Source organism: Fringilla coelebs, assembly GCF_963513975.1.
Source record: "Fringilla coelebs genome assembly, chromosome: 15".
In the NCBI taxonomy this organism is placed as follows: domain Eukaryota; kingdom Metazoa; phylum Chordata; class Aves; order Passeriformes; family Fringillidae; genus Fringilla; species Fringilla coelebs.
In genome coordinates, this window is record NC_140041.1 from 4862543 (window position 1) to 4874738 (window position 12196).

At 41.9% G+C, this 12196-nt stretch overlaps 1 protein-coding gene across 1 annotated transcript in view; it reads left to right on the forward strand.

Annotated features, from left to right (window-relative positions):
- Positions 1–12196, forward strand: part of SLIT3 (slit guidance ligand 3) — a 478838-nt gene that overhangs the window by 334172 nt on the left and 132470 nt on the right. The window contains exons 13-14 of the mRNA XM_084215502.1: positions 110–181; positions 11944–12087. Of these exons, the coding sequence (XP_084071628.1) occupies positions 110–181; positions 11944–12087 (216 nt within the window). The remainder of the gene's footprint in view (positions 1–109; positions 182–11943; positions 12088–12196) is intronic.

Below are 12196 nucleotides of genomic sequence, written 5' to 3' on the forward strand. Positions count from 1 at the left end.
ATCCTGGGCATGGTGCACCATGATCAATAAAGATGATAATGCAGAGATGTGGGAGGACACTAAACTGGGCTGTTATTTAAGATTTATTTTGTCTTCCTGAATCTTTCAGAGTGCTCTATGGAAACAAGATCACGGAGATTCCCCAGGGCCTTTTTGATGATCTTGTGTCTCTGCAGCTGCTGTGAGTATGATCCCTTCCTCTTCTTTATTTTACTGACTAGCTAGATTTACTGTTCTTTCAGCTTCTGACATTAATAGAACCACCTTTTCCACTGAAAACTCGCTGGCATGTGCTAGTCTGTTGTTTCTGTGTCAGGCAAGAGGGAGGCAGGGGCTGAAAAAAACTCAAAAAGGAAGGTGTCAACAGTTTTATAGCAGAGTGTGTATAATGGATAATAGACAAGGAGGATTTAAGTGTGGGGAGGAAATGAGAGACTCTGTCCAAGAAAGGAAATTTGCTCGCTGGCTGATGCGTGGGTGGGGATGCCATCTGATTGTTTTTGCACATTTAGCACTTGTGGTTCAGTGTCTGGATCCTTGAGGGCTTCTGTGCTGCAAGAACCTGCTGGGGCAAGAGAAAGGGCAATGTCAGAGCTCTGATTGCTGCAGCTCGTGCTCAGTTCCACATTCTTATCATGTCAGATGGAGCTCAGCTGCAAGAGAAATGATTTTACAATATATTGTTATTTAAAGTATTTTATGCCATGTGTGATTTAACTTGCAGTCATGATCAGGGTGAGATATATAGAGAGATATTCATTATGTATTAATGGAGAAGAAGAGATTTCCTAAGCCAAATGTGAAACTGCAAATTTCACTCACTCTTGTCTGCATGATCACATTGGGAACCAGTGACTCCTTCAAAGGGAAGGGGTTCAGCCAGTCAGTAGAGGGAGCAGCAGGGAAGTGAGTTTAATGTGCATTCCTGGTGTTTGTTGTGATGACCATCATGGATGATGGGCTCCAAAAATAAAGGTGATGTATCAAAAGTGAGCCAATTCTGGCTTATGTCACATACAGCACTCCACCCCAAATGGTAAATCCTATTTAATATAGAATATGGAGTAGATTTCAGACTTTCTGACAATCCTGATGTAGCCAGCAGTGACTTCCCCAAGATTGTCCTTGGCATTGGATGTGTCACTGTGACTGCAGCCTTTGCTGCCCTTATATGGGGTATCAAAGTAAGCTGAGATTTCCATCAGCATTCCTGAGCAAAGCCAAACAAGTACAATGGAGTCACTGAAATGACTCTTTATGCTGAGTGAAGGACGGCTCAAATGTGTAATTTATCCATTAGAGCTTAATTGCAGACATGGGGCAGAGCAGGGCAAGCAGGACCCCCTTTGGTCTGGCTGTGACAGTCCCTGGCTGGGGCACTGGGGAGCTGCCATCACTTTATCCTCACCCTGTGCATTTTTTCTGGCAGTTCCTTTCCTCTCTCCTGCCCCAAGCCTCACAAGTTTTCTGGTACTTCAGTGTTTCCTTGTCCGGGCAGCAAGGGAGATTTTGGGGATGGTTTGCCAGGTATAAGGACAATAATTATGAAAGTGCAGAGGAGCTGGGGCTCATCCTACTTTGAGGGGAAAAAAGCCCTGTATTTTAAAAAATCTGAGATTTAAAACCATCCTCTCCAACCCAAGTATTTTACAGTTGCAACTTTGAAGGGATACTCTTCAAGGTTTGTTCTGTCTCATCCAGGACACTTTACTGATAGAATCCTTCCCAGGAGGAAAATATAAATAAGAAAATCACTCAACACATGGATCACCGTGTCCTGTAAAAATATGGGTCTAGAACTTCTGCAAAAGGCATTAAGCAATATTTAACCCCTTTCTAGAACAGTCCTAGGGTGCATGTAGAGCAGGCCTTTAGTGAAGTGAATATTGAACACAAGATACAATTGGTTTTAGTCAGAATTGGCTCAAGTGATGCCTTGTTATTAAGGAAACAAAATCTGTGTGCCAGGGAACTGCTGAAAGGTGTTGTGATTCAACTATTTAAACCCTCTTGAGCTGAGACAATGCAAGTAGGTTGCCCTGTTTTGGGATTCCCAAAATGCCATGACCCTGGAGCTTTCCAGGGTCTTCTTGAGAGTGTTTGTATGTAAAGTATCTTTTGGCAAGGAGAGCATTGAATGATCATGTTTTGAATGCAAACAAATGTCTGCAGCTTTTTGGATTGTGGCTTTGAAGCAGCTGCTCTGGGATTGCTTGTAGTATTTTAATGGCTGCTAAAAAAAAAAAAATAAATGGCATTTGTTGGTCTTAGACCTGCTGTTGAAGAATTGGAAGAGTGCCCTATGATTAGATCTAATTTAGTGTCCCGTGGGCACTAGATTGGATTTCTTCTTATTAGTCTGGAGACACTCTGATAAGAACACTCTGATTAAGGTATCCTGGTAGCCTGTCTGATTTCCTGAGCTGGAGCAGGAGCAGTTTAGAAAATGTACTGGCTTTATGATAAAGCAGGACACAATGAGAAAAAGGGAGTCCTTGTGGGTCCTGTATTGTTTAGAAGGAAAAACTATCATTTAGAAAGAAAAGATATTGTTTAAAGTAAAAAAATAATTACTGTGAAATTTCAGAACAGATAATATAGTTATTAATTGTTTTGGATACAACTCGTCAAAGCTAATCAGACATGTAATTATTCTTCAGTTTAAATATTCTGTCACATTATAGGCCAGAATTATTCTGTATTTTGGCTGAATTGCTCTCTGTAAGGTCCTAACACCTTCAGACACTACCACTGGTGCCCCAGAGATGGATGGAGGGGTTCTCATCTCAGGCATGGCCACATCCTCAAGTGTCCTGTTTGACTTTGGTGTAGGGGGAATGAATTCAGAACAAGTTTTAGACCACCTGTCTGGCATCAGCATTCCACATTTCTGCCCTATAAGGCAGAGCTGGTAAGCCAGCATTATATTATATTTGGCAAGAAAATAACTAGGCATGGTTAGATAAGAAAGGTTTGGAGGATTTTTCTTGAGGGATTAGGGTGTGGTTTTGCTGGGCTTTTTTTAAACCCTGTGGGTTTAATTCAGAATGTTGCTTCTGAAGTTTTCATTATAAGTAACCACCTTAAGTAGTTAACATTACCCACAAAAATAATTGCAATTGGATTTTGTTAAATCGCTGATTTCACAAATATTATGTGTTTCTTAAGTATGAAATGGTAACCAACAGAGCAGCAAAAATCATCCTTCAAGTCCAGCTACACATCTGTTCTGTGGAGCAGAAGCTTTTCTTGGATCATGTAGTTTTCCTTATCCTGTTTGAAGGTGCCAGAGGAGAGGATGATAGAAAGCTTTGTAGCTACTGTACCCTATCCTCACACATTCTTCTTTTCAGCAGGCTGTATCAAGTGCCTTCTGGGAATTTTAGGTCAATTTGGGTTCCAGAGATCTATATTGTTTTCCAGGAAGGGATCTCTGTTTCTTTAGCTTTTTTAATACAGTGAGTGGAAACTTTCATTTTATTGGGGGATGTGTCCAAGCTGTGAAACGCTGTTTGATTAATTTAATTGTTTGCATTTCTTGCATTTAAATACTAAAAGAATGGCAAAGGCTTCAGCCTAAGGTGGAAGTTTTCCAGTAACCATTAGCTGAGGATGGTTAGTCCAGGAGACCTTCAACTGACCTTGGGCTTTCTAGGAGCTGGAAGACATTTAAATGTCCTGCTCACCTGTCCTTGAGTTCCCCTGGAATGTGGACAGGCTCTCACAGGAGCCCCTGAGCTTGCCAAGGTGCTGCCAGTGGGGCTCAGCACGACCCTGCAGCTCCTTCCCTCCAGCCCTGGGGCAAACAAACCCAAAAACACCCACTGATAACTCAGGTTTGGGCTTTTATAGCTTCCAGATCCTGTGCTGCTTTAGTGTGTGGGTCTGGGCTCACATCAGGGGATGCTGAGCTCTCTGCACAGAGCAGGGAGACAAAACAATTCCTGCTCCAGCTGGGCACCAAGGACAAATGACCCAAATCTCAGGCCCAAGAGCAGAAATGGTAAACTGAAGAGAGAAAACAAGCAGGATGGGACTTTATGGGCTAAAGCTGTAACTGTACGATTAACTCCAATATGCAAATGGACCAAAACATATAAAAGTGTAAGACCCTGTGACTGGTTGTCCATTTTTTGTGGCCATTTTGGGTTGTGCTGCCCAAGGTGGATCCTCCTAATAAATCCCAGCTTTATTCTTTAGCTCCATCTAGTCTCTGCTCCAGGCCAGCCTGCACCAGGCACCACCATGGGCACCGAGTTTGTGACATTTGTCATATCTCTGTAACACACTTCCCTCCCTGCAGCCAGAGTCAAACAAACATTCTGGGAGCCCTTTCCTGCAGCCCTGCTCAGCTTCCTGGAACAAAGAGCTACCATAAAATCTCTGCTCTTTAAAGAGGCTGCAGAGCAGAATAATGTGAGGGATGAAGCCTCACTTTTCAAATGTCTGGCAAGGATCAGTTTTCAATAAATCCTTTTCCTTGAGGAAATTTACTTTGCACAGTTGCTAATCATACAAGTGCTCAGGAGTGTTGATCCTAAATCTTCTGCTTGTGGTCCCCATGTTTTGCTGAGCAAGGAAAATCCCCACAGAGGGCTCTGTTTTGGTGTTGGTAACATCAGGAGATCTACTCCTGTGGTACATATATATTAGAATCAGAGGCTTGGTGTGTTCCTCTCTCAGAAAACGAAGCCAGAAGCTGACAGCCTTCTCCTCCCTCACCTAATATCTGCTCATTAGGGAAAACTCAAGGCTGCAGTTGGAAAGGACCAATAATCATATTGGTGCCTGGAGTTTGACATATTGACAGATAAAGTGATGTCAAAAGTGGTGACAAATTATCAGTCATCTAACCTGGGTTAAAATTGGAACTAGATACAATATTTACAACTTCAGCTGACCCTAAAATAGACTTGTATGAAGTGACAAGTCATGTGTGTACTTTCAGAAACTGCTGTCATCAGTCTTCCCAAAGTTCAGCTGGTCAAATTTTGGTTTGAATGATTCTTTTTTTTTTTTTGTTGTAACTTGATTCTTATGCTGGTCTTTTCTGTGATGAATAAGGCAGATACTTGGTATCCCCAGCTCTTTTCTGGTGAGGTTGCTTGAAAAGTATCCCCATAGTGGATTTGCCAAGTTTGAAGTGCTTGTGTTGATTTGTAATTCTAAACTGAATGCCAGTACTGAAGAGCTTTAAGCAGAACCTACCAATTATTAATTGTCTACTTTGGGGGCTTGATAGAATCTCAAGGAGAATGCTGTGATGTACAAACTCATACAGAGTATTTAAAAACAACAGAATGTGCATCAGTTCCAATGTTTGGCATTGTATACATTGCACTGTTGTATACATAAATATATTAACCAGTTATGTAAACAGTACAGAAATGTAAGAATAAAGAAAGTGCAGTTTTCCATTTACAAGTCTTTAATAGCACAGTAGTCTCTTCTCTTCCCCATAGTGATCTGGACTTTAAGCGATGTATAAAATCTTATTCTGTGGAGTTCTTAATTTTTCCCACAGAGAATAGACAACAGGCAGTGAAAAAAAGAGCCCTTGTGACTGATGTAAGGGGAAAATATTTTCACAATGATGTCAGGTAGTTGGAGTAGGCTGCTCTGAAAGCTGTGCATCCTCTGTCCCTGCAAGGTTTAAAGACCAGACTTTATCCAGGCTGGATAAAACCCAATCTGACCTTGTAGCTCATCCTCTTTTGGCAGCCTATCAGGACAAGCAACCACTGGAGCTTCCTGGAATTCTGAATTACCCTGTGATCTGGTGAAGTGCATTAGCTGTGTATGAATGAGTCATGCTTTGAGTGGGTTTCAGACCAGATGACCTGGAGGTTCTGTGCAACCTATGTCATTTCTGGGATCTGTGAACCTAAATTCTTAACAAAATGGCATATGAGCTTTTCTCTTGATTACTCAAAATATTTCTGGCTATGGCATGGCGACCATGCCCCCTCATCCTTCCAGTCCAGCACAGAATGCTCTCTGCTCAGACCTGTTTAATAGCTTTAGAATTGCTTCCCAGCCATTGCCTCAAGCTTTTTCTCCTTCAGATTTCTGCATTTGGGTCGCTATTGTGATAACGTTGCTAAACTCAATAGCCGCCGTTAAAAGTGAGGCAGCAGCATCTGCCAGACTCAGAAATGCAATTACAGTGGAGCACTAATGACAGAGTGCAGCAGCATCTGCCTTTCCTGTGCCACTGGTGTGGCCTGGCTGCATGCAGGTCCCAAAGCTCTGCTCATCCCTGCGCCAGCGCGAGCTCTGACGCCAGCGCTGTGAGCTGGCCTCTCCCGACAGCAGCTCTGCTCGGTACTGCACACAAACCTGGCCCTGAGAGCTGGGAAAGCTGTTTGTTCATTGTGCATCTGAACTGTCCTGTGGCTGTCTCCAGTCAGCTGTCACCTTACCTGCAGGCAGGAGTTGGACACTGCTGAATTTCAAACAGCAGAAGTCGGGGTGCTGTGACAGCGCGTGTTCCTCGTTCTCCAGGTGGTAGCAGAAGTGCCACAGGATTGTTTTGTGGGTGGTGTTCGACCAGAGCTAGAGACTTTTGGAACAGAAAAGGGATTTGTGAAATCTCTTTCTAAATTCCCACCAAAACAACGCTGTCAGACTGTGCTCTGTGCTTCCTTCTTGACTCATTATCAGCTTGCAACTTTTCCATTTTAATTTACTGTGAATAAATTTGTCATCACCGTCATCCAGTCTCCTGAACATGGAGAAGCACTTGAAGCTGGTTAAGCAAGCATGATGATGATTTCATGCTGGTTATTATCAACTGAAGCACTGACAGACTCTTCAGTGGTCAGTCATCACATTAGCAAATGTAAATTTTAGTAGATGTTTAAATATCTCCACACAGTGAGAGACAATCAAAGTGCTCCCTGACAGTCCAGGCCATCTTAAAATGTTCCTGAAACTTAATATCATTATTTTGCCAATAACTAGGCAGGGGCACACACAATTCTGTGTGTAGATGTTGCTGATCATTGGCTGCTGGGATGACCAAGTGCTTGACTAGATATTGCTGTATGGACACTTCAGCTGTTCTCCTGTGAAAAATCCTGTTAAATCAAGGATGACACTTGATCCCCTATAAATTTCAAGAGAAAATTCTGAAAAATACATGCTAATTTTTTTTTTTCACTTCTTGTAACAGATATTGTATATTCTAAGGAAAGCTTTCTGCTGAGAATTCTTTCTTTGCTGCCTTATAGTGCCTCTGAATGTAGGTGAAGCCTGCAACTATTGATATTCTATAAAGGTCATGCCTGTTCAATTTGTATTCTGCTGTTAGCCAGGCAAAACTGTTACCCCGTCCTCCTCTCCCTTACAAGTCTCCTGTGCCTCTTACATCTGTTTTTTCTGGTGAATTCTCATTTTCCCCAGTGGAGTCTGGCATGTGGGATGTGCCAGCCAGTTCATGGGATGCCAAACATTTTCATTCTCGTCGTGTTGTCGTTGCTGTCAAAACACAAAGCTGGTGGGAAAGGAAGAGAAGCTTTTCGGTGCCTCGGTGCAGCTTTTCTGCCTGACGCTTTCCTTTAGGCTCACTCGTGTATTTAGGATGATTCCTGCTCAATCCTGCAGCCCCTGGCACATGTCAGGTTGTCAGGCTGCTGTGGATTCTCCCAGTTTTGTGGTTATTTCCTGATAGTTTGATTACTTGACCTCGCTGAGATAAAAATACAAGCACGGCTGAGGGTAAAAGCCAGATAAACATTCCCATTTGCTCTTAGAAAACAATTTTTTCAGTCATTTTGGGTTTGGAGTTCAGAATGTTATTTAAATGTTAATCACTTGAAGCTGTGCTTGGGCATATAATTCAATTATGGGACCATCTTAATTATGCAGATGGTGCTTATGAGCAGCTGATACAATTACAGAGCCAATTCAGTGCACATTCATTTCAAGGGCTTAGCTGAAACACGTTATTATTTCAATGTGTGTGGACAAATCCACTTTTTTCAGGAAATGGCTTCATGGAATTGTAATAGTGCTCTGCTCAGCTCGTGGTTCCAATGGTGTGCAAACCACAAGGTTTTTAACCATTCTCCCTTAATCTGTGGTGGTCCAAGGCTTGAGAGAGGTTTCTTCGTGTTTTTTACATATCCAGAGGGATGAAAATGGAGACTTGAGTTAATAATCCATCATCCCTCTGGGTAGCAGGCGGTTTTATTTCTACTTGAATGTTTAGCCTCCTTTTCAATGGTGCCCCACATCTGGAGGCTGTGTGTAAATCTCATCCAATCAAGCTGATAACAAAATAGGAGAATTAGTGGAATTTACTTTCACCATGAATTGCTGCAAAAATAAATACTGGGTAATTCCTGCTTAAACAGAACTCCACTTTTAATGTTGTTCCTTCTTTTGGTGTAAGCCCAATAAAGGAACCCTTAGTATGGCCTGGTTCAGTGCTCAAGGAAGATTCTGCTTCCTGGAATATGCTTTTCTCATCTGCCTTTCTGTTAGTTTAAAAAAGTCTTAAAACCACTTTTAACTCCATGTGACGCCTGCCTTGTATACTTAATTAAAAATTAGAAGCCATTAGTGGAGCTGGGATAATGATTAAGAACTCAGATTTTTAGAGGGGAATATTCATAGTGGATATTTTAAAATAACTGAGAGTTTTGAAAGGAGTATGAACCTGAATGGTTCTGGCCAAAAGTCATCATCTAACTCACAGTAAGTAGGAGGGAAAAATTTTTAGGGATGATGTATTCTGCTTCCTCAGTTTCTTTTCTCCCCCCATTTCTCACTGATTCTGAGCAGAAATAAGTCATTAATGTGTCTCACCATCCCCCTCCTATGGCCACACCTGTATTCCTGTTGAGCAGACTATCTGTGATGCACAGAATAGGTGTTGTCACCTCAGAAAAGCTCTCTGGGACTTGAGTTCCCACTTCTAAATAGTCTGCACAAGCACTTTTCTGTTCCAAATTACTCTGATGCTTAAACAAGAGTGTGTGCCTCTGTATTTGTGGCTGTATAGAGGATCAGTTGCTCTCATTTTCAGTGTTTGGCTCTAAATAAATATCACAGATTAGATCACCATGAACGTAGTCATCAAAAATTCATGCCAGGAACCTCACCACATTGTAAATTCTATTTTCCAGCATGGGGTTTATTCATGTTTTGTTGTAACTAATGGGAGAATGGATCTGGATCCAGTGTATTCACTGCAGTTCCAGGTCAGTTTTGCTCAGAGGGTTTTTTCAGTGGGATGGATCAGTCATGCAGACTTTGTGCCTGAGCTTTGCACAGGAGGGAGCAGCATCTGCCCAGAGCAGCTCTGCTGTGCACTTCTGAGGCACCCCAAGAAGACATCCTGGTTACCCACGTGTGGAAATACAATTATGGTTGAGTTGTAAATTCTCTTATTGCTGAGACTGCTTTCATTTTTGCTTTATACATTGTTACAAGTACTGCTTGCAACCTAAGCCATTCCGAGAATACTGGAAAAAAATTAGCACCTAGGAAAATAAATGGGAGAACATGTTTTCAGTTTTGTTCCTGGGTAGCTCAGGTGCCAAGCCTCTGCCATGGGACAGGAACAGCCAAACCAAGCTGATGTGCATTCCCTAAAATCAGAGTGGCACCAGTGCAAAAGGACAGGGGGTGGAAACCAAAGGATTTTTAATGGGATGCATTTCAAAATTCAGTACCTGGGTCTGCATCCTACTGCCTTGCTAAGCCATTCTTTGTGGATAAGATTCTCTACAAGCTGGAAAGAGAAATGCATGATGTGTGAGATCTCAGAGGAAGATGGCTTTGCTTTGCTGTACAAAAGGCTGTCAGAAGCAAGCAGGAGGAGATGGCATTTGCTGCTGGAGTGGAGGAGGAGGAGCTGTTCCTGTGGCCCAATGGGAAAATTACCCTTTTACTTTTGGGGGAGCCAGCAGGAGTGTGGATTAGGTGTCATGGAAATACAGATTCCAGAGGGGTCATACTCTAGTGCTGCTTATGATTTCATAAAATTGTTTTAGCTATTAGTTCATGCAAAAATGTAACCTCATTTATCCATCATTGCCTTCTATGGGATTTTGTCTTAACTAATGTCAAACTTCATTTTCCACAACATATGAAGGAGGAAATTGGGGTAAATTGATACTGACTTTCCTGTAGGCTGGGAAGGGGAGTTCTCCTTTGGAGCCCTCTCATTCCAAAGCATTCCTGTTCTCCTGGAGCTCCTTCACCTCCTGTGTATCACAAACAGTCACTTTTGGCTGCAGCCAAAACAAGAGTGGGAGCAGAGAACTGTAATGAGCTTGTGATGCCCCAAAGCTTTCAGGAGTGTAAAGGCAGAGGAAGCATCTTCTGAATTACCTTTTAGAGAAAAGAAAAGCATCACATGCAGCTTGCAAGCTTGTATTTCTTCCTGAGTGGCTCTTGTCTTTAGTGGTGTCTGTGCAGTTTGTTGAGAATGGAAGTTCCCTGTGCTGCTGTTAGAGCTGTCTTTAAAATGATGCATTTGCTTGCTGAGAAATAGAGTATTTATTTTCCTTTTATATTTTCCTTTTTGCCTATTTGTCTTCTGCTTTTGCATTAGTGTGTGCCTCACAGAGAGCCACATTGATGCAATATTTAGTCCTTTAAATTCATTGACAAGGGAAGAACTTTGAGCTCAGAGAACTGAGTTAACAACATATACTGTTTGCAGTTTGCCATTTTTCTCAGTAGTTCTTGGTAGTAGTCAAAAAATGTGGATTTTGGCTTTGCTAAGAAGAACAGGTAATTTCCTGCCTATTTCCCTTCTAAGTGCAGGATACCACCTGTGCAGATGACAGTGACAAATTAAGTATTCTTGTGTTTGATTGTCTCAGCAGGAAATGCAGCTTTTTCTTGGGTTTGTATATACTTATTACATGGGGCAGAACTCTGGATGGACGAACTAAGAAAGCTTGCACAAGTACTTTCCAAGATTTTCTCGCTGAACTGATTAGTCCCACCAGCTGGTTGCTGTGGAGTTGTAAAATATATGGGTTTTTTTAAAATAGTATTTAAATTGCCTTTGTAGTATTTAAAAAATAGTATTTAAATTGCCTTTGTAGTAATAGTATTTAAATTGCTGCTCTTGCACAACTGCACAGGACTCTGGTGTGACTGGAATTCATAGAATTGTGGGACAGTAGAGGCTGCAAGGGACCTTGAGCGATCACTTGACAATAGTCTGGGCTTAAAGCACTTGACAATAGTCTGGGCTTAAAGCAGAGCCACCTTATCAGGTCAGAGCAGGTTTCTCAGTGACATTATTTGATGTCACTTTGAAAACCTCCAAGGACAGGGACTGAGGACACAGCTCCTGTAGCAGCCTGGGCCCCTACCTGGCTGTCCTTGGGTGTGAACTGGGTTTCCTTTTTAAGTTTTAGCCCAGACCTTAGACTTCCCTTTTTTTGTTTCCCAAGAGAAATGTCTTTTTAATCTCCCATTATCAAATTAACCCCACACTCCTTATCAAAAGATTTCAAACTCTCAGAATTTCAGTTAGACTTAAGACAGCTGCTGGTAGAGAAAATTGAAAAATAGGGGTTCTTCTCATTGTGGGCTGTGTGTGCATGGAATAGCAAGGTGGGGAGTAATTTTTATTCCTGTATATATTAAGCTGAAGGCTTCCTTAAATATTTGTGTAGAATTTTGAGTAAATTGAGAGAGGGCTAGGCATATAAGCCCCCACATCCCCTAGCTTTTAAGTATTTTAAGATGGCTAGCAATGTTACATGTCTGTATATTCCCCAGCAATGAGAGCACTCTTGTCCACTGTGAGTTTTTCACCTTTGAAATGTAACAGGCAAATGAAACTTTTACATGTGGTTTAGCTTTGATGGCTCAGTTAATCTTTTTTTTTTTTAGATTTAACCCCAAAGTCCAGTCTATCTTTATTTGATTACTACAAGATTAATGAATTCTAAACCTTTTCTCTGTTTTCAGGCTTCTCAATGCCAACAAGATCAACTGCCTGAGGGTAAACACGTTCCAAGGTCTGCATAATCTCAAACTGTTATCTCTTTATGACAACAAACTGCAGACCATCAGCAAGGGGCTCTTTGCACCTCTGCGATCGATCCAGACTCTGTGAGTATGCAGGCATGGCACAAATGACAGCTCTCTCCTTCCCCACCAAAAATGTTGCCTGTCTTTTCATCTGACATTAGGACAATTTGGAAGAGACATCCATGTAGCA